General features: G+C 32.5%; 4 protein-coding genes and 1 long non-coding RNA gene across 16 annotated transcripts in view; 4 read left to right on the forward strand and 1 right to left on the reverse strand.

The window, feature by feature from the left end:
- Nucleotides 1–787: 787 nt before the first annotated feature.
- On the forward strand, nucleotides 788–7,836 carry LOC110119780. Of its 2 annotated transcripts, none has more exons than XM_020866054.2 (3): nucleotides 788–876; nucleotides 2,084–2,308; nucleotides 7,700–7,836. In XM_020866054.2, exons 1-3 carry the CDS (start codon nucleotides 795–797, stop codon nucleotides 7,717–7,719), a joined length of 327 nt encoding a protein of 108 aa, XP_020721713.2. In that variant the 5' UTR covers nucleotides 788–794; the 3' UTR covers nucleotides 7,720–7,836. The 2 variants fall into 2 exon arrangements, with proteins under 2 accessions (XP_020721713.2, XP_020721712.1); XM_020866053.2 differs by lacking the exon at nucleotides 7,700–7,836 and adding an exon at nucleotides 5,546–5,656.
- LOC105666340 lies at nucleotides 3,315–5,656 on the forward strand. Its single transcript, XM_012314800.3, has 3 exons — nucleotides 3,315–4,233; nucleotides 4,380–4,722; nucleotides 5,515–5,656. Exons 1-2 carry the CDS (start codon nucleotides 3,741–3,743, stop codon nucleotides 4,718–4,720), a joined length of 834 nt encoding a protein of 277 aa, XP_012170190.1. The 5' UTR covers nucleotides 3,315–3,740; the 3' UTR covers nucleotides 4,721–4,722; nucleotides 5,515–5,656.
- LOC100649550 (ankyrin repeat domain-containing protein 39) lies at nucleotides 7,720–8,688 on the forward strand. The gene is made up of 2 exons (XM_020866052.2): nucleotides 7,720–7,855; nucleotides 7,945–8,688. The coding sequence occupies exons 1-2, from the start codon at nucleotides 7,741–7,743 to the stop codon at nucleotides 8,391–8,393; spliced, it is 564 nt and encodes a 187-aa protein (XP_020721711.1). The 5' UTR covers nucleotides 7,720–7,740; the 3' UTR covers nucleotides 8,394–8,688.
- Nucleotides 8,689–9,195: 507 nt separating this feature from the next.
- Nucleotides 9,196–21,541, forward strand: part of LOC100648067 (nuclear receptor coactivator 2) — a 125,384-nt gene continuing 113,038 nt past the window's right edge. For 3 of the 11 annotated variants that reach the window (XM_048410831.1, XM_048410834.1, XM_048410839.1), the window contains exons 1-2: nucleotides 9,202–10,649; nucleotides 12,426–13,582. In XM_048410831.1, the coding sequence (XP_048266788.1) occupies nucleotides 13,554–13,582 (29 nt within the window). In that variant the 5' untranslated portion in view covers nucleotides 9,202–10,649; nucleotides 12,426–13,553. Of the gene's footprint in view, nucleotides 10,650–12,425; nucleotides 13,583–21,541 lie in introns of all 11 variants that reach the window. The other 8 variants (XM_048410840.1, XM_048410835.1, XM_048410828.1 and 5 more) reach the window with 6 other exon arrangements.
- On the reverse strand, nucleotides 14,549–17,894 carry LOC125386074. The gene is made up of 2 exons (XR_007225916.1): nucleotides 15,643–17,894; nucleotides 14,549–15,517 (listed from the first exon to the last, which is right to left on the reverse strand). It is a non-coding gene; the product is annotated as an uncharacterized LOC125386074 (long non-coding RNA).

Raw genomic sequence — 21,541 nt, forward strand, 5'->3', positions numbered from 1 at the left:
TTGCAAGTCTAAAAATCTTAACAGTGCTTAATACATCAGTTTGTTTGTTTGCTTCGTTACTCTTAATAATTATTAATAAAATATAAGAATATTTTTGGTTAAGAGTAGTATCGAAGAATTAAATTCCGTATATGTTAACAGGTGAGAGCTTCTAACTTAGTAAGATTTATTTAACAATAATTCTAAAATATAAGATTGACGAATAATAATTGATAACAAGATATCATAATAAGCGCTTGTCAATAATATTTATTAGGAATTTATTATATTTAGATTCGTTTTGTTGTTCATTTATTATATATATTATAAATATGTATGTATACATAAAAAATATATAATAAGTCCTTTTTTTGCTATTTGTGCATTATGCATTATGTATCAAAAAATGGTACATTGAAATTCTGAGAAATAATAATAAAGATCTTTTTCTAAATGTAAACAAAAAATATTTGTTAATTAAATTTCTGTAAGATTAATTACAAGTATTTTCTTTTACATAGCGTGCACATCAATTTAACATGTTTTAAAATCTCAATTATAAACGTTAAAAATATAAGTTAGTACAATTTTAGTTATTAAAAGATAATTGACTTTCGTCTTTTGTTGTAATGTAATTATATGTAACATATATATCTAAACATTATGTTATATATTTTTGGAATTTCAATATATGCCATATGCATTCACTAAATATGCATTACTATATCCAATAATTGTTGTTATGAAATATTAAGTTTATATATATATATATTAAATATTTATTAAATAAAATTTGTTTTAGAATAACATTACAGATGCCATACATTTTAGTACGTGGTAATCTTGCATCGTATGGTCATAGATACCCATGGAGAGTTTTAGTATCAGGTCTTAAAGGTACTATCTTTTATTTTAGAGCTTAAACATTTAATATACTTATATTTAATTTATTTATGTAATGGTAATTTATAAAATAAATGTTACTTTGTTGCTACTTAGTTGGTATTTTCTATATGTAGTTTTTGCTTCTTATAATACATGTGTAGCATGTTATATTAACAGAATACATGAGCACACTTATATACGTCACATATTTTTGTTTTATTTCATGATAATATGAATTATATACATTTATACTTAAAAAGGTAATATTTTAGAAAGTAAAATATGATATATTTAAAGATAAAATAAGTTGTTAATGGATTTACATATCCATTGATTTCTTATAAAAATGAAAGTTGAGTATTTGTATCTTTGTCTCCATCTTCTCTTTCTTCTTCTTCTTCCTCTACCTTATTTTTGTTATAATTGTTTATTAAATATTTTATTCTCTTCTATAAAATTTCTAATGTCTATTATGTTTTATAGAGTAAATAAATGTTCTTTTTTATGAAATACATAGTTATATCGTTACATAGTAATAATAATCATTTTTGTAAAATTAGTATTATTCAAGTTATGATAATATAAAAATCATACCATATTTGGCATTTATTAGAGAAAAAAGTTAAATAAAAACATTCTAAAAAATGAAAGATATAATATTCAAATATAAAGTGTCATAATAAAAAATATACATTTATATATTAAGACATTATTTCTTTCTCAATATGTATATTAATAAATTAATTCCATAATTAACTAATTACCATTTATACTAATATGTTTATTGAAATCTGAGTAAAGAAAGATGTGTAATATGAAATGATTGATAGAATATAAATGTATTAATACATTGATTACACAGTTTATAAAAACGTACTGGTTTACTTCAAATTGTTTTGTTTTAATTTGAAAAATTTGGAAACAAAAATGAATTTTTTATTTATATTGCTTCAAGTAAATTATGATGTTGCTTGTAAGTGAAATTGGTATTCCATAGTTTTGAGTAAAACGATACTCCTATCAACGCTACTTCGCGATAAATTGATAATAATTATCGCGTAGATAGACCACAAGTAAGATTAATTATATTACCTTTCAGCTGAGTTCGTATGACTGAGAACGTATGGTTTTTATAATTCTTAGTTTTTAAATATAATTTACGTAAAAGTTAGAACAAAATTACGTTGAAAACGTAAGATATTATTCACGTATGTTATAGCATCAGATATAGAACAACTGAGTCGTTTTGCTTCTGGGGGATATTGTGATGATTCGACAATAGTGTATTTGCAACATCCTTGTGTAATATTAACTGCTTTAGAAGTTCTTGGTTACAAAGTCGTAGCATCTTCAAGTACAAGTGTTAAACAAGATTATAACGAGTACATGTGGACTATGAGAAAAGATTTTTCTGAACCTGAACCTGAACCTGTTATTAAGACAGGTATGATTTTGTAGTGATTAATTTACTTTTATTAATAATTATGTGATAACAAACATTTACAGTTTACTTGCATTAAAAAATTTAACTCTTCTTATTATTCTAAGAAACAGTATTTTTATCTTTCAAGATGAAAATTAAAAATATAAAGCGTAATTAAAAAATTATATGAATTTATAATTTTTATTTTTACATAAGTTTGGTGTATTACATAAGCTATAAATGCAAGAGGAAAGAAAATTATCAAATATATATGTATGTAAAGAATAATATCGTAACAATACTTATTATATATTACAGTAAATATTTCTTAATTTTTTTATAGATGAAATGTTATAATAGAATTTTCTTATATACAACATTTCTAGTCCCGTTAGAAAAATATGTAATTAAACATAAATGTGATGTATTAAAAAGTTTGTACGGATTGCACTTGATTACTAATTTGTGTATTTATTTTCGAATTTTTCTGTTATATTCTTTACTTTCAGAACGTTTCAATGTTTTGTTTATAGAAAATATTTTGTGCAAGTCTGATTATAGAATTATTGTGTTTAAATAAATTATATGGAATTTTTATATATATTTCATATATATAAATCACAACAAAAGAAAAAGAGAGAGAAATATAAGATTCAAGATATTCGTTATCTACTGTATTATTCTTATAAGGATGGCAACAAACACAAGTACGGTTCTTACGAAGGTTATGTGATTAGTGGCTGACGTTTAAATTTGATACTAGATATAGCATCAGATATGTTATAGATATTTTATCTAACAGTGGTATATATTGTTCGTCATTTAATGTGACATTCGCTTAAAACTTTCGCTCTTGCATAAGCTAACAACTTTCATCGACATTACGAATTTCTATTGATTTTTATTATGTGCGTGTGAAAGTTTTGTTGTATATAATTTTCTTCGGTAAATGATTAATAACAAAAAATGATTTTGAAAAATTACATTCAATTGCTTCTATGATATATAAAAGGTGTATAATCTTAGTAATTTATATGTATAGTATCTACCTGGATATTAGAAAGAACAATGTGTACATCTATTAATTTTTTAAACAAGCACCATATTTTGTAAATTTTATAAAATTGTTAGAATCTTAATTTTAAACTTTTGATGCTGTGCTAATAGTATACTTTTGTGTATAACATTTAACTATGTTGTAAATCAATATTTTCATCTTTAATTTTTACACTTATTTCCTTATGCGAACATTATGTATTTTAGTTTTGATTCCGTATAAAAAAAAATTAATAAAATAATATATAAATGATGTTTTATACAAAAATTTTATATTTTTATTACATTAAACCACAATCAACTATTTATGTTGAAAACTAAAAGTTTTATAAATATAAAATAAATAAAACATATGTAGTTAAAGAGAAAGTACGTTGTAAAACTTAAAAAAGAAACGATGGTTAAAAAACGAGGAATTGTGTGGAATTACTATAATAAAAAAATGTTAGGATCTCAAGTGATTGCATTTTGTAAGTTTTGTAATCAATCATACATTCAAAATGCTACTCGTATGGAACGACATATGGAAAAATGTCCAAAGTGTCCAGAAGATGTCAGACAACAATTTATACAAGTAGCTCATAACAAGAGGCATAAAGCTAATAATCTTGACAATAAAATGAACGATGGATGGCCAAAACAAGAATCTTCGGTAGATCAGAACATTACAGATACAGAATTGGAAGATTTAGATGATTGGAATTATAAGAATCAGTCATATTTAGTTGATACATCTAATGCAATACAGCAAAATATGGATTTAGTAATGCATAATAATGAACAAAATTGGGTAAATCAGGATAATGCGGTTAAAAATCATGATACAAATACAAGATTAGTTAGTAGGAATTGGGAAACAAGTGAAAATGATACAGAAACAATTGCAGCTGGTAATTTGAAGAAAAAGGATATTTATGAAACATTTAAGCTATAATCTTACTTTGGTGTTATTATTAGATTGGATAAAATTATACAACTAATTCTCAAATAATTATTTAGAACTGATTTTTTAAATGTTTTTAAAAATTTTGTGTAGCTGGATCTCAAGAACGATCGAGTTCAGTTCACCAAAGAAAGTCATATAATCCTAGAAGGATATCAGCTGCTTCTTCTGTACAAACATCAGATTGTTTACCTTTACAAAATAAAATATATCAAGAACAGTTATTAGAAAGACGTGCCTTAAGAAGAGCTGCAGAATTAGAAGTACAGCGTAAAGCCTTGGAACTAGAAAGATTTCAATGGGAATATGAGAGAGATAAACTTCAAACTGAAATTCGTTGGGCTCATGAAACTCGTATTATGCAACTTAAAGAAGAACGGGAAAGGCATTTGACTGAACAGAGTAGAATAAAGACAGTTTCACATATAGTCTAACTGTAAATAATGAATTTTACCTATTGATAATGAATAATACCATTATATTCTTGCATAATAATCTAAAACGTTTTTATGCTCAAGATTATTCTTAATCAAATATGAATGGATGATAAAGAGAATGTAAAATAATATATTATCCATTTAGAATGAAATATAATTCCTTTTTATATTTGTAGAAGGAAGTATTTTGTGTATATTTTATATAATATTTTCAAGCAGTATATTAAACAGGATATTTAATTCCAACAAAATGTGGAAACTCACAAATAGCATCATAAAGAGTTATTGAGTATATATTTAAAAAATATAAAAATTTTCAATTCCATATACATTTGAGCATAACTATTTAGATTTTGTAATTCAAATTTTAATTACTATAAATTACATATATATAATAACTTGTTTTTTCTTCTGGTATATTACATTTTTTATTAAATAATTTATTTCTATCTTTTTATTCATTTAAATTCAATATCACTTTATTACAACATACTGATTAATATTATTTAAACAAATTTGAAATAAAACATTTTTATCGATATTTATGGAAAAAATTAGTTTCTTTTATTGTCTCAATTTAGCATAAATGAGTAGTAGAAAAATGTAAAAGTAGATATATTTTTGCCAAGATAAAAATATTGTTTCTTTTTGCTTATAAAATTAGATGTACTTGCACTGTATATAATATTATTTATATTATATTATATAAGACTTAATAGTTAAATAATAGGATTTTCTCTTAAAAGAGAAAATGAGGGAGTTACAAAATATGTTTATATTTTTCCCAACAGCATTCTAGAAGCAACATTTTTCTTTTGACAGTAAAAGACAACGAAGTTTAACAATCCTCTTTAGCTCAACAATGTCGCAATCAGTGAATACAAGTGTCGGAAAATTAGCCAATGAAATGAATGATGATGAGAATTACTATTACGTTGGCGTAAAAGCTTCGCCGTTTGCGAATGATTGTGTTGTCTTCGGTTTAAATTCGGATGAAATTTTGGCTCTTTCAAAGCGTTTTCCAAACTCTGGATCAGAGGTGGTCAACGGCACTATGATCAAAGGTTACCATCAACCATTTTCAAAAAATTTTTTTTACAGAATAACTGTATTTTTACGCATTTAATTAAACTTTTTACCGAAAATCTGTCTTTTTGTAGCAGAATTTGCGAAAATATAGTATATAAGTCCTATACGTGAAAATTGTCTCGGTTAAAACAAATGCTATGTTTAATTTTTTAATTATATCTACATTTTATATATCTCTGCAAGTTAATAATAAAAATAATGATATTTTATATATTGATAAAAATAGATTTATAATTTAGATTTCCTTGTTTGTCATATTAACTATATATTTAGTAATTGGAATTACTTTGGGTTTCCGATAAAAAAACAGTATATCTGTAACATGTTATACATTAAATTTACAAATAACATTGATATATTATTGTCGAAAAAAAGATGTTATATTGAAATATTTTATAGAAATTCAGGATTGGTATGTCTTATTGCATCGTATATCTGTAAATCATAGAATATTTTTCTTAATTTGTGCAATAAAATTTATTGCAGGACCACCTTTTTCCATCATTAACGCCCTGGCAGAATTAGGATATCGAGTTATCTGTAGCACAGGAGAAGCTGAAATACTTTGGACACTGCAAAGGGAATTATAAAATCAACAATTATTCTCAGGACTACGATTTATAAGAAAAAAATACTACTTATGTATTTAAAGTATGCGTGCATGTTTAATAACGTGCACGCCAATTAAGAAACCAGTATGAATGAAGTATTATTTAATTATATAAAAAGTTTGTATACAAGGAACACACGTAGATATAAGAGGTGGTGTGTTCACTTTCGTTATAAAATTTTTATCAATATTTTTTAACTTGCTTTAGGGATGTATATTTTGTATCGAACATATTTGTACCAATAGAGTTTCACGAGGAATTTTAGCAAGTTTCGTACATTACATTCGTAAAAGGCATTTAATAGGTTAAAACTACAATCTTACATCGTTTTATACATAAATCTATATATAATTTTTGCAACTTTGAATCGAATTAAACGGAAAATGTCTTCAATTTGTTTTAATATGAATTTACGATAACAATTATGACACTAATAGGACTGTACGAAATCAAGTTTCCAATTTCTATACTTTGCCGATTAGATCAATATTTTTTTGGAACAATTATTTTATTATTTACCATAAAAAATTAGATACATTCACGCATAAAATTGTAAGAAGTTGCAAAAATGATAACAATACCAACGCTTATCTTATTCGTTATTTTTAATCCATGCAGTATCAATATTAAGTCATTTCGTGCAATAGAGGGACAATTTTTCTATTGTTTTTCTATTTTATATTATCTGCAATATAATTTTTAATAAAATTGTATTGTTATATTTTTATGTATATTTATAACGCTATGATACAATACACGGAATCAAAACTAGCGTTAATATTATGTAATGCTGTAAAAGAATTTGCACTGTACTCAGTATTTATTGAATTCATTTATGAAACGATAAGGCAATATTTCTTAGCACAGCATCATGCTTCAAAACGAAAAGAAAATGGGTAGCATTTGTCGAAGTACTATATTACAAAATAATTGAAACATAATATTATAATATATATTATAATATATATATAGAGGTCGATTTTGTATGCCGCGCCTTATTTTCATATACGAATTCGATATATGTACATATATATTATAAAATGACATATATGTGAACTATGTGAAACACATTTTTGCATATTGTGAATGAAAATTCATTGAAGAATATACGATTAGTATGACTTAAAACTATTTTTTTATGTACTTCTTCACAACCATTTATAATTTACGAAATATTAAAATTTATTTTCATATGTAATGACATAATACTTATTTTTATCACCAAAAAATATTTCAGTACAATTTTTATTCTTTTTCTTTTTCAATGACATGATAGGTAAATTATCGCGACGCTAATTAAGCGTACCTATCACAAACATGGAGCACAGTCATAACTGTAACGATCATAATACATGCTGCAATATAAGTAATAATATCGGAGTTAGTCAGTCTCTTATGGAAATGGAATTTGAACGCGGTATATGGTACGCCGGTAAATAATTAAATTTATTTCATTTTTATTGTATTATTATTTTTTTTTTTTTTTTTAAATATCGTTAATAATATTTATGCCATTTTCAGCACAGTATAATGACTTGGATCGTGTAAAGATATTACTGAAGAAAGGTGTTTCACCAGATGCAGAAGATTCTGCGGGATATACAGCGTTACATTACGCAGCTCGAAATGGACACTATAAAATTTGTAATATTTTATTAGAAAATGGTGCAGCAGTGAATGCACAGACACGTTGTGGACATGCTACTGCTTTGCATAGAGCAGCTATGCAGAGTCATTCTGAGATCGTTGAACTATTGTTGAGATTTGATGCAAACCCTAATTTAAAAGACGTCGATGGCTACACCGCTTTGCATAGAGCACTCACGGCACGCTCCACACCTGTTTGCAAACTACTAATACCATGCACTGATCTATCATTACTGAATAGCAACATACAGAGTTTAGAACAATTAGTAAAAGAAAAATGTCCTGACATTTTACCATTTTTATTAACATATATGAATAAGTAAATGATTAATAAAAATAATTAAAATCTCCTAGACTTTTTAAATTTTCTATATCAACACACGAATAATAAAAGTATGGTACTATAAAAATATTTATTTTATGAATAATTGTCAGAAGAAAACAGTATTTGGTAGATAAAAGAACCTTGATGATCTTAATAGATTTATAAAATGTGATTTTCAAAAGTACCGGATATCGTATCTTTTATAACTGTTTTCTAATTTATTAATAATTAAGTTGCAACTATATACAAAGTGTACAAGTATATTTCTAATGTTAATAAACTGATCTATGTAATCCTCTCGCTTATATTGTTGGTATTTTAACATTAAAGATACGGCTTGATATTTAAAAACAATGTGCAGTTTTGTTAACTGGATCGTAAATTTTATATATACTGTGTAGGTGTTAAAAAGTAATAATAATATAAATAAAGGTTTTATTTTATACTACATGAATATATTAATAGTTAGTAAATTACATTAGGCATGAAATTTTATTTTATATTTTATATAACAACTTAATGTCATACAGATAAACATTCTTAAAAGCAAATCTAAGGAAATATGGACTATAAAGACGATTCTATCGAATGATAAAGGAATAAATGTATAGATAAAATTGATAGACATGTATCATTATTGGTGGCGATCGTTCCATGTGCTTGTCAGAACGGAGAGGGTCGTGCACTTGATATTGAATCGTTCGCGCGCGACCGTAAATATTCGGGTTGGATCGGGGGTTATCGTTAGAATTCGACGGTGCTCGATGAGTTGCGGAGCGTAATCTGTACGGCCGCCGGAGCCCCCTCGCGATAAACGGTGGTGCCATCTAGCGGAACACCTCCCGTCTCTCTGTACTGTACGACTGCAATCGTTGCATGGAGTCAGTCGTTTCACGAATACCGCGGGTGATTTGCGCGAAGGCTCGCCGCCGCCTTTAGCCGTTGCGCGACGGATCGTCCGTCGTTTCGCGGTCCGAGGTTCGTCCGCGTGTCTTCGACCACCTTTCCCGCCTGGATTCTTGTGCGGTTTTACTCGTCGATTTGAGTGACAATCGCGAGCGATGTAATCGTGCCCTGACGTCACACGGCTAATCAAGTGCACACACGAACGCAACACAGGCGCGCGCGCGCCTGCTACTTCGTATACACGGATGGTCTACGTAGCTGCTCACGGTATACTACATACAACACGTATACAGCCGTGCACACGGCTAAACTGATAGAGAGAACGAAGGAAAGGGAAACAGTGTGCAAGATCGTAAAAGACAGAGGAGAAAGAACGGAAACGGAGAGATAAGAAAGAAAGGGAAATATATATATATGCGTATCTACATATATATGTATATGTTGCGTAGCAAGAGAACGGTATTAGAGAAAAGGGGTGAGGCGTAAGACGTATAGACGGAGGACAATTCACACTTGCATACGTCTATGTAGGCTTGTACGAACCTTTCGCCTTTATAAAACATTATGCGTAGATATTACAGCGAAAAACACGAGACGGTAAGAAGCCCGAAATTCTTTCTCCGGTTGATATATTCAAGCATCGATTTTTCTCGAACGACTTGTTTTTGTAACTCTCGCAATGTATTTCGCGTTTTCGACACGTGCAAAACAAGGCTATGAAATAGAATAAAGAAGAACCAGACGAAAGCGCGAGAGAGAAGTGTCTACATCTCGTGGCGCCCCGTTGTGTTTTTCTACGGAAAACTGTGCTCGGAACCTGCGTGAACTTTCAGAGTGGAAGAAAACGTTTAACAAACGGAAGAGAAAAATTTTTCTGTACGTATATCATAAAAAATTTGTACGTATATCATCTGATCTAATCAGTGAAACTCAGTGAGAAACCAAACGAAGAAGTTTGAACTGGAACGACAAACTTCAATGGACAAAACAAGTTTTATCCCAATCGAACCGGTCAGTGAGTGTAATATAATTTTTGTGTGTTATCTCTTGTTGAAGCCTTTTTTCTTGCTGTTATGTGAATTTTTATCATGAATATAGAAGTGTGTACGTGCGACACGATTGCGGGTGTACCTTGTTCGTGCAATAATAAGAAAGTGGGGTCTGTACGTTCCGTTTTTATTAACTTGTCGGACGGTCCACTGCTTTGAGAGTCAAGTTCGTCGCGCTTCGCTGTACGCGCCGTGTCTGGTGCGCACATATTTCCTCGCGCTTTCGGTTGCGCTCCGCGACAAGCTTTCTATTCCAAGTGAGATGAAATATATCCTCTCCGTCATATCGAGAACTATCGGTAAGGGTAATTGCGAATTACGCGGCAGTTACGTGCTTTACACTTGCATTTCTTTCGTAATTTCGTTGAACGTACTTTCGTTTCGCATTTCCTATCGTTATTAACTTCATAGCTTTTCAACCCTTTCATGGACATAATCTATATTTTTATCAAAAACCAAAAATTTTAATCGAGAATGTATATCAAATAGAACTTATATTTATTTCAGTAAACCAGTTTTGTGCGTTATCTCTTGTTGGAGCCATATTGGATATATGTTATTAAATTAACGTTTAATAAAATTTAATTTTCATTTTCTAAGATTGTCTACGGTCTACGTATATAATATATGTATGTGTGGTAATAGAAATGGAAATACATTTTTATTTTGCCCTTACATATGACCCTATTTAACGGGGAAAATAGTTTTCATTGTTTATGAAAGGGTTAAATTTGATTTCCAAAGTTTCTGCTGTAGTAATTAGTCGCTGACAGAGACCAATATGATAAATTGGATATTTATGAACGAATTTTATTATAAATTTCAAATGCAAATAAGCTTCGCTTTAATCATTAATAAAGTTGTTTAAAATTATAAAATCATTAATAAATTATCATACTGCGAATGAAATAAAATGTTGCAAAGATTATTGTTTCAAGGAATATTAATTTATAGTCGAAGAAATTTTATATCAATTTTTTCGTTTAAACAAGAAAATATGTACTTTGTCAGAAATGCATTTTCTCGCGTTTATCTCGAGCTGTCAGGTCGGTTGATGAATCTTAGAAAACATTCCAAAGAATTCCAGCGAAAAAGTAGTGCCCGTGGGTAGAGAACGTAAGCGTCGACGACAATATCGATCAACTTTTCCTAAACGTGCCTCGGTCTACATATGTTTGGAAGCAGAATGGGGTGTGGACATGCGCATATACAGACCATTGTATTAGTAGTGCGTTGTCAAGTGCGCCATGTGATGCGTGAGATTGTGATGCAGTAACAAGTATTCTTCGTTTCACAAAAAATATGTTTTAATTAAAATTATTATGTAGACCGAATGTTTTTACTATTTAACAGCAATAGATTCGTATAACATATAATTATAAAAAAAATTAACCGTATTTATCAAATTTCGTAGTACATATCTTGTTCATATCTATTAATTGATAATTATAAAATTAGCATTCTTTGTTATATATCGTAATTATAGTATTTCGGGGATCTATAAACGACCTAAATTATCTTAATTATTTTGAAATGAATGTGATAATGATAAATGAGTAGTTTATGGAGGTGCTGCGGCGTTAGAGTTTCACAAGTACTATATTTATGTTTTATTGCATCGGTTTCACTTTCTGCTTTGCTTGTACCACTTACTTGACGCAAAGGATCTTGGGTAAAATTTGCATCGAAACATGGCATCAAAAGTTTCTTTATTTATTTATTTTTTTTTTTTTTTTGAATATCTTAGCTAATTTTCTTTGGTAATGACGCAGTTTAGTGACTTTTCTCTATTTTGACTATTTGGTTCCACTCTTTTCTTTTTTTCAGAAAGTAAGGAGAAATTTAAAAGTTCCAAGCTCTCTTAATAAAATAGTAAAAAGTATATTAGTTTCCTGAACTCTCATGATTGAGATTTCTGATTTTAGTGATAAAATAGAGCTTTCAAAGAAAAGAGTCAAGAAGCCAAAAACTCACTAAACTGATTAATTATCTTTCCTTTTTCTTACATTTATTATTTATAACGAAGCAAATCGTTCGATCCACTTTTTTCAACCATTATTCTTCTCCATTGACAGGATTGGCAAAGATTACGAAGATCTCTAAAAGCTGCAGTGCGAGGAAACCTCATCGAGGAGGATGAAAGAATCTTTGACAGCTCAATCACGACAAGACGATTCCTAAAAGAAATAATTATTCTCAGGCGTTCGCACCTGAAATATTCTCTCGTTGGTGTCTTTGTGAGAATTGCTTATTGAATATTTATAGGAGATTGCTCGCATAGGAAAGCAGACAGAGAACCGTTCCTGGTCAGTGATAACAGTCGAGTTCGAAAAACAGGAACGTCTAAGTTTTCTATTCTTCGTCGATAGATCACGCATACGATAATACGCGGTTAACGATGGAAGGAAAATCTGCGAATATCTCGACGTGCACGTGAGCGAGCGAGAAAGTCGACGTGTCGAAAAGTGAAGTCGATATTCGAGGGCGAAAAGGAAACGATGTGACGGTGCTGCTCGGTCGATAAGGAGAGTCATATCGTGTAAAGTGCCAAGAAGACCAGAGAAAAAGAAAGTGTACTTAATATCAGTTATTTTTGTTTTACGTTCGCGACAGTGATCTTGTGTTATTAGTGACGTGACAAGATTCTTGGGTAAAAGAGACGCCGAATGTCGGTAAACGAAGAGGAAGCGCACGATAGGACGATGCGATTAAGAACGCATGTTCGACCAGTGAGTTTCGGTCGTGGAAAGGAAACTATTCGTCTTCGTTGATTTTTCGTTGTTCTCATCAACACGGGACGAAACGAGAAGTGACCGAGAGTGAAACGAATTATTACGTTTCTTCGTTCGTTGTTTTTACGGACTCGCGAGCCACTAGGTACTCGATTCGTGGTTTCGGACTCGACGGAGGAGAAGCGGCAATTTTCTCCGCGAAAACGAGATAAAAAAAGAAAGGATTCCACGAATTTGACAAATTGGAAAAGTGTTGGTGGTGATTAATAGTGGTGCATTCGTTGATTGTTGGTGGTGATATCCGCGTTATTGGTTGTGCGAGGGTGTGGTGAAAAAAAAAAGAAAAAAACGGGGTGGTGTGGTGGTGGCACGTTGTGTAAAAAGAGAACACTCGACTGTGACTCTTAACTCATTACCACGGATCTCCCCCGGCAGTTTGACGCCACAGCCATCCTCGATGAGAGGAGGCACATGTCCATTGCTGCCGCTGAAAATGCAGGGTAAGTCCTTTTTCCATTTCTTCTCTTTTCTTCTTTCTCTTTCTTTTTATTTTAATCTTACGTCGTTTATCCAACGAACGGGAAACTTGTTCTCGCTCAACGTTCAATTTACATTATGCGGTATTGTTTATTTACTTAGGCGATTCAGAGATCACCGTTTTGTTATCTCGATACCGTCGCTGCAGCGTGTCTCGCGCATATACAGGATCTGCACATGTTGCATATATTGCTCTCGGTTAAGATATACAGTAAATGGAACTGTTACTGTAGTTGCTTAGCGCAATTAACCTCTTGAGCGAAGAATTACGCGGACGAAAGTATTATACGCGTTTCCTCTCTATGTCTCTATGTTATCTAGTGTCTCTATGTTGCCGGTTTCTGTTTATTTCGAAACTTTTTAGATTCCCCTGTATTTTGTAATTGTATTATTTTTTATTTCATTGGTGAATTATTTTAACTATATATATAAGTACTAAAAAAGTAAAATTTTTATATCTATACCGGTTACATTAAAAATTTCTATTATTTTTATTATTTTTCGGCTGAAAACTTTAATAGGCAAATATATTCTCTTTGAAAAAGTGAAAAGTTTTTTCTTTTATTGAAAGATGATTATTCATTTAATCTATCTTTTTATCGTATTGCGTCTAATTGAATTTTAGATAACATAATAGACGTAGACGAAAGATAGCCGATAGCTGATGTTCAATATGGGTCATTTAACGAGAAGTATACTTGTAATGTTTTAGTTGTGTTAGGATGATATCTAGCGGGATTGGGTTAACAGAGAGGGCAACAGGGTTTCTCAGGTCATAAGGGTCTCACATAGAATCCGATCGCAAAATAAAAATGGTTTATACATTCCTTACATGTGTCACTTAAAACTAATGAACAGTCCCAAAAGATATTCAGCGTTCCATTTGGTCTGAAGTTGTACATCTGAATAAATAAAAAAAGAAAACGATATGAAATAATATTTTTATTGCGTCACGTTGAGCATCTATCTTATTGTATAGGATGCAATAGACTAAACTGTCTAAAGACAGAGATTTTCCTGGTTTGTTATTTACAGAATATTCTAGAATGTATTTTATATAATATTAAAAACTGTTCATAACGATGAAGCCACAGTAGAAATTTATAATTTGGTGTAGACTTTCCCAGTTTAACTAGAAATAACATCGTTATTGCTTGGCTGTCCTTTTGCATTGGAGATGCATTCGCGAGCATATATTAGTCATTTGATATTCGACATAAACATATTCCTGTGTAATCCTTCGAATAGCATCGTGTCCCCGTTCGCGTGCACGGAAATACACAAAATCTTCTCACGCAAAATGAGCGAAGAAGAAAGGGATGGTGTGTATCATCCGTCGTTATGTTTGAGTTAAAAAATTTAAGAGCTCTCTCTCTCCCTTTGAAGGCTTGAATTGTGCCGACACCTGCTGCTCTTTTTTTCTTCTCTTTTTTTCCTCGTGTTTTCTTTCCCTTTCTCTCTCATTTTGTTTTCTTTAAAGGAAACCTTTTGCGTCCAGCTTCTTCCAGTTTCTACTGAACCTATCTCGAGGCCCGTCTACCTGAGATACCTACTTCTTCTTGTTCTTGTTCTTGTTCTTCGTATCCCAAAAGGTCCCTGCCGTTATACACGCTTAGGTACACGCTGCCTAAAACTATCTCGCTGTTTGTCTGTTATTCCTCGTAGCTCTATCAATATTAACACTTTCGCTAGAGGCGCGACTAGCTCGTTTTCGTGTAATGGTAGGTTTTATATCGTAGGATCTTGTGGTATTTTTTGATAGTCTAGGATTTCGTAAATAGGCTTGCTAGTATTTTTTTCTTCATCGTGAGCTAGATGCTCGATACTTGGTAAGTTTGATAATTCGATTTTGGTTGTGAAAGAGGAAATTATAATAGTTTACAATTCTTTGTTTTTGTCTGAAATTCAGTAACTGATAATTGCTGCAATAAATTGATTATTTGCTATCGAGTATAGGAGTATAGTAATAAAATGTAACGATATAGTGATTGATAAATAAGATAACATTTAAAATTATAGGTACCTGGATATTTGCAACTCGTGTGTCATGTCAAGTTATTCAATATTATACTCGATATTTCTCACTTTTTTACATTTAAGTTAGTAGTAAATTAGTTATAAATACGGTATTACAAAATATAAATTATTGAATTAGGAGGTAAAGTGTGATCCATTATCTCAAGTTGTTATTCTCAATTTTTATGTGACGAAACTTGTCCAGGCCTGTAGAATACTAGTAGAATTTGAAAGCAAATTAAATTAATCAATCGTGACTAATTAAGGGATATTGAAATTCGATTGAAAATAAAATTTAACGTATAATCGTAAGATATGTATCTTTAAATATGTATACAGACTATAGTTCATTTTTATACGGTGATATTATCGGTCGAACGATATAAGGAAGATACTGCTTTTCATAAAGGTAAACACGGTTTATTCGGCAAATATCAATGGGGAAAGACAAGTAGGTATCGCGGAAAATGTCGGTCAGTTGTTAGGTTAGAACTTGGTCATTTGAAATTCCAAACTTACGCTCGTATATACATACAATTGCTCGATTTCAACGTTGTAGATAGTTCCAAGGTAATAAACCAGTTCGTTCAACGTTATACATTTTATGACATAAGGAACGATTTTCCGGTTACATAGACGTGTAGGAGAAATAACTCGTAAGCGACGAATAATCGCTCATAAGACCGATATTATTGTTGACGAATATACGAGTCACGGGGAAGAAGACTGTTGCTATCGTATGCAATGGAAACGATAGTAACATTTTTAGACACTATTAAACAACTCGTTCGATAAGAAGTTGCGTAATGATGCATATTCCCTTGCTTTGTACTGGCAATCGATACACAGCACGCATATATACATACTTGCATAACAACCAATGGACTTAATTCGAAACAGATGACACGAAACTTGAATGTGTTCTCACGTAACAGAGCCGTTGAGGCTATATTCTATTGTATCGAAAAGAAAGATTCACAATCTGAGTTTCGAACTCGGGTAATATCGATGAAAACGAGCTTTTCCTCCTTTTTTCCTATTTCTTCTTTCATAAAATTACGATAACTTTGTTATACACACACATATATATATGTATATATAAATACATATATATATATATATCTCGTTCAGTGAACAACCACTGAGTACCCTTTATTCTATTGAGTTTGCTCGGGATTCGCGTTCTCGCAAACAACTTCTCGTTCGAAGACCAGTACAATGAAATACAGTGGGAAAAGATGAATTTTTGCGTCATTAAAATGTAGAACGGAGAGCTTCTGAGCTTACAGGAGCGAGGACGGAATGAATAAAACGAAGTAGTTATCAAGTTGCTTCTTAACGATATCTATCGTTCCGCGATACGATTTGAATACGATTTCCATAAGATTCTCCTGCCTTTTGTGTTTTAAACAAGGCGGGTACTATGATGTAAATATTAAGGGCCATAATTTCCGAGGAAACACGTTTTCGCGTTGTATAAGGACACTTTTAAGTAATACATAGCTCGTAATCGGGATCCGACGATATGTTTTATTAGATCGTAAATAAGACCTTAGAAACTCTTCTCTGTACCATGCTGAAGTACACGGTACATTCGAAAATAACAGCCTCCAGAACGAATTCCTTGACTTGCTTTCAGGCTCGCCGAACGAAGGATAAACGACACGGCAGGCAACCTCACTCGCGTGTCTTCTACGTATCAATTCTGTCGTATTAAACGAGATGCAATAGCGTATCGAAAAACAAGACGTATCCACAGGTCGTCGCCGAGGAAATTGTAGAGGCACACGAAACATAAGATAGAAGGCGACAAGCGTGCGCCGCGTCTCTCCATCCGACGGAGCTCGACTGATTCGCGGAGAATAAAGAGAGAGAGAGTCGCGTAGTGCCAGCCACATGTAGCAAAATAGAAACTTGGCTCTCTTTAGCGTAGGCGTATAGTTCGCGACTATATAACTGATTCATCGTCAACGACGACAGTGTATTTATCGCGAGGCATTACACTCTATATGAGCGGGTCAGAGTAATTAAAACTACGTCGTTCATCAGCGGCGCGGTCGTGTCCGAGCCGCGAGACTAGAGTCCGTGGGGTTAGAATAGAAGCGATAGTTAATCGCGTCATTGTTCGTCGCCCGTGTCACGATCATCGTTCGTACATGTATATCTGCCTACGTTCCGTCCGGGCGATGTAACTGTACGACGGAGCGCGGCGGAACGCGGAAACACAGCGAATGCGCCTCGCTAAACGCATCGATCGAGGTGACGATCGATAAGGTTAGATTCCTAGATACAAACTGGTGATAGCAGAGAACCAAAAGACCCCGGAGGAAGTGTAAAAAGGTCGAGAGGAGAAGGAGAGGATAGAAAAAAGCAGGCAAAATCGGCCCGATGTCCGTCGAATAGCGAGTAGCGTGTAGTAAGTCACGTGGTCGATTCCGAGCGCAACCGAGAGGCGAGCCGAGTGGAACCGAGCCGCGCCGAACCGTGCCATGCCATGCCGTGCCGCGCCACGCCACTCTGCGCCAGCTCGGGATATAGATCCTCCGGTGTACGATGCGACGTTGCCAAGTCATTGCTGTTAAGCCGGCCGGCTGCTCGACCGGCCGACTCCGTTCGTTCGTCCGCTTGCTCGCCTGTATGCCTGCTTGGTTGCTTGCCTTTCTGTCTGTCTGTCCTGTCCATCCGTCCGCTACTTCGTTTGTTCATTCCTTCGTTCGTTCGCGTACGTCCAACCATTCGTCCGTCTCTACGGGAAAAATAGCGTTGCCTTGGCTTTCTTTCCTTGCCTTGTCTGACTCACTCCCTGACCGCGTTTCCTTTCGCGAAAACACCTTTAATTTTCAATCACTATGTCGAATGGTTTTTTCTCTCGCTTTCTCGCGGAACGAGGCACGTTGTCGTCCCATGCGTCTGCCGATGATGTAATTCCTTTGTTTCTGCTCGGTTCCATCGTTTCCTTTTATCGAAACTGTCCATACGCATCCATTCGATTATTTATTAAAGCGCAAACTTTCTAATCTGTACTTACATCGATTATCGCATCTTTTTGAAAATAACGAAAATCATCGAACATGGCAAATTTTTCGATATCTTTTTTCCAATTTATCTTTCTCCGTTTTCAAACTTTTAGCAATCTGTTTTGAAAAACCATTACAAGCGGGATACGTTAGAAGCGGAAAAGGAAGATCTGGCAACGTATATTTTTCTAAGCGCAAGGCAAAAATAACACGGCGTAAAATGCACCGTTATGTATCCTGTATATATTTATTATGCGTAAACTTACACAACGCATCATTAGTACACGCAATCATTTGTTGCATAACGCATAATGAATTAGTAATCATTCCCAGAGGAAAGACATTTTACGCTATGTGTAATCTGTATAAATGGCAGGTACCGTTTTCTCGGATAACACGGTATCAATTAATTTTAGACTTGCGGAGGGTATCTCTGACCTCGGCTTCGGCACTTCGAATATTTTTACGTAATTTCGTTTTCGAATCTCATGGCCGGTATTTAGAACGCACCGTTATCACGAACAGTGCCTGTTTGTTTCTCGGAGTCCTTCTGGATTCCGATTTACGCAGCATTTTTCCTCAACAGTACCGCAAAGGATGCCAATTGTCTTGGCGGCAAATTTGTTTCAAACAGGGTCGATCAGTATAGGCGCGTATTTTGAAATTTCGTATATTTTAATTATATATTTCATTTTTATCTTTGTATCATCGATTTCTTTTCGTCACTGTCGCGTCGAAATTGTTGATTAAAAATACAGAGTAATTACGAGTAATTACGTAAAAATAATGAATTATACGTAATTATACGTAATTCATCATTGAAAAGCATTTGTTGATTCAAAATACGAATAAAACGATAGAACTGGAAAATGAAAGTTGTTATTAAAAATATAGCGTAAATTTGTTACGTTTCTAAACACTGAAAGACATTTCTTAATCGTTTGTGTGAATAAACAATTGGGAATGTTTTATTGTAAAACGTTAATTTTACTGCAAGATAATTGGTGAAAGCGTATGATTAATCGTAGGTGTAATATTCAAGCCAAGGACTGCACAATGCTTGTTTAAGGCCGCTTGTAAATATAAATAATTTCTGCGATACACTGACTAGATTTTCAATTTAATTTTACATACACTTTTCAAACATTCCATTATATAAACGTTAATCGCGAAGATTTAATACTTTCCTTTTTTTAAAGTCATATTTAGCCTAATAATACTTTCGAATGAATAATCGCTGAAAAATGTGACTTGCTACAGGACTTGGAGGTTAAATCTACGATATAGTATAAGAATTTTTAGCAAGGGATATTATTTAATCCTTAAATAGGCAGAGAGAGATATATCTCTTATATTAAATTTACGATTTAAAAGAAATTAATAATTTGCAGAAATCATGTCACCATTTTCAGCATAGTAATCTTAGTGTTATTAAAAGTAGGACGATATTTATCGTCAGTCATTATAATCGCTTCACTTTATGTATGGATGTGTGCTTGGTAAAGCATTCTTATCAAAACTTTCATTAGAAATTTCTAGTCTGGTCCACTGAAGTGAAAACACCAGCTGCTTTAACTTCAGAGTGAGGTTCTGACTTTGCCTCGTTTTTACCTTTTTTCGTTCGGTTTTATTGGATTGCTATTTTAATTGGTCGAAATGCTTTCTTATTCATATGTAAATACCGCGGATACACGGTGTACCACAGCGTGTATGCCGAAGTTACGAGATTATGCGAGTTTCTTCACGTGGAAAACTCTCAAATCGTCGCTGTTGTCGGCAGAGTGTGACACGGAATTGCGGCGTTGCCAATGTTGCAGCCACTCAAGGGCAGTTCACACCGTGTCACTGTTACCTGAACGAGTAATCGCATTAATCTTGTCATGCGCAGTATTGACGCTGCGAGCTTCTTTATGTATTAAAAACAATTACCAACGCGTTTATATCTGATACAGATCATTTAAGCTTTTTAAATCGCGAAATTAAATAACCTTCCCTGATTCGAAGTCGATGAAAATTATTCGTCGATCATCGCGTCGACGTAGGCTCTCGAAATCTAGTAACTTTTTCCTAGTTTGATATTTCGCGCTTTCAATTCTACAAGCATAAAACCGAGTACAAAATTGAATTTTATCAAGAATTTTGTCGACAGAATCTTAAAGCCTAGAGAATTTACCGAGATCGGGATAGGACTATCCGAAGAAGAAGCTTTTTGAACGAAATTAATCTAAAATTAGAGCTGATTTATGCACGTTGGATATGAATCATTTAGGATGGATTTAGGACTTTAGGATCGAGGACCGACGTACACGGAGATCTAATTTGTAATCTTCTTCCTCGCTTCTGAAAATAGTAATATCATATGGAAAAGCCTAAGACAGTCGAGAGAATCGTAGTCTGTAATTCAGCTGGACGGTAGTCTTGATTCAACTCGAATCGACTTCGAGATATCATTAAATCCTCGTAGTCGCATATGTTCACGTGCTTCTCGTTTCATCGTATACCAACCATGGGACATCGATGTTGACTTGTTAAGCATTGTATTTTGCACCAGGTTTTGGTACGAAACTTGATATAATAGTTGCACACGATATCGATTTTCTTTTATTTTCTATATAGAGTTTCAAGCATCCGGATTATAGCGTATCAAATTTAGTTTCGATTTTTTGTCACGTGGACACAAATTTGAGATTTTAATCTGGTGCCACGTAGTATTTTAGGTAATCGTCTGTTCGATGCGTTAAAATGGCTAAAATATTAATTGTTCTGTAAATCATAATATAGTTATGTTATGTAATAACAAAGTTATGTATATGTATATTATGTTCCTACATATAATATAAAATATAAATTTATGATCTTGACGACTATATGTGTTTTTTCTCTAATTGT

Source organism: Bombus terrestris, chromosome 12, assembly GCF_910591885.1.
Source record: "Bombus terrestris chromosome 12, iyBomTerr1.2, whole genome shotgun sequence".
In the NCBI taxonomy this organism is placed as follows: Eukaryota; Metazoa; Arthropoda; class Insecta; order Hymenoptera; family Apidae; genus Bombus; species Bombus terrestris.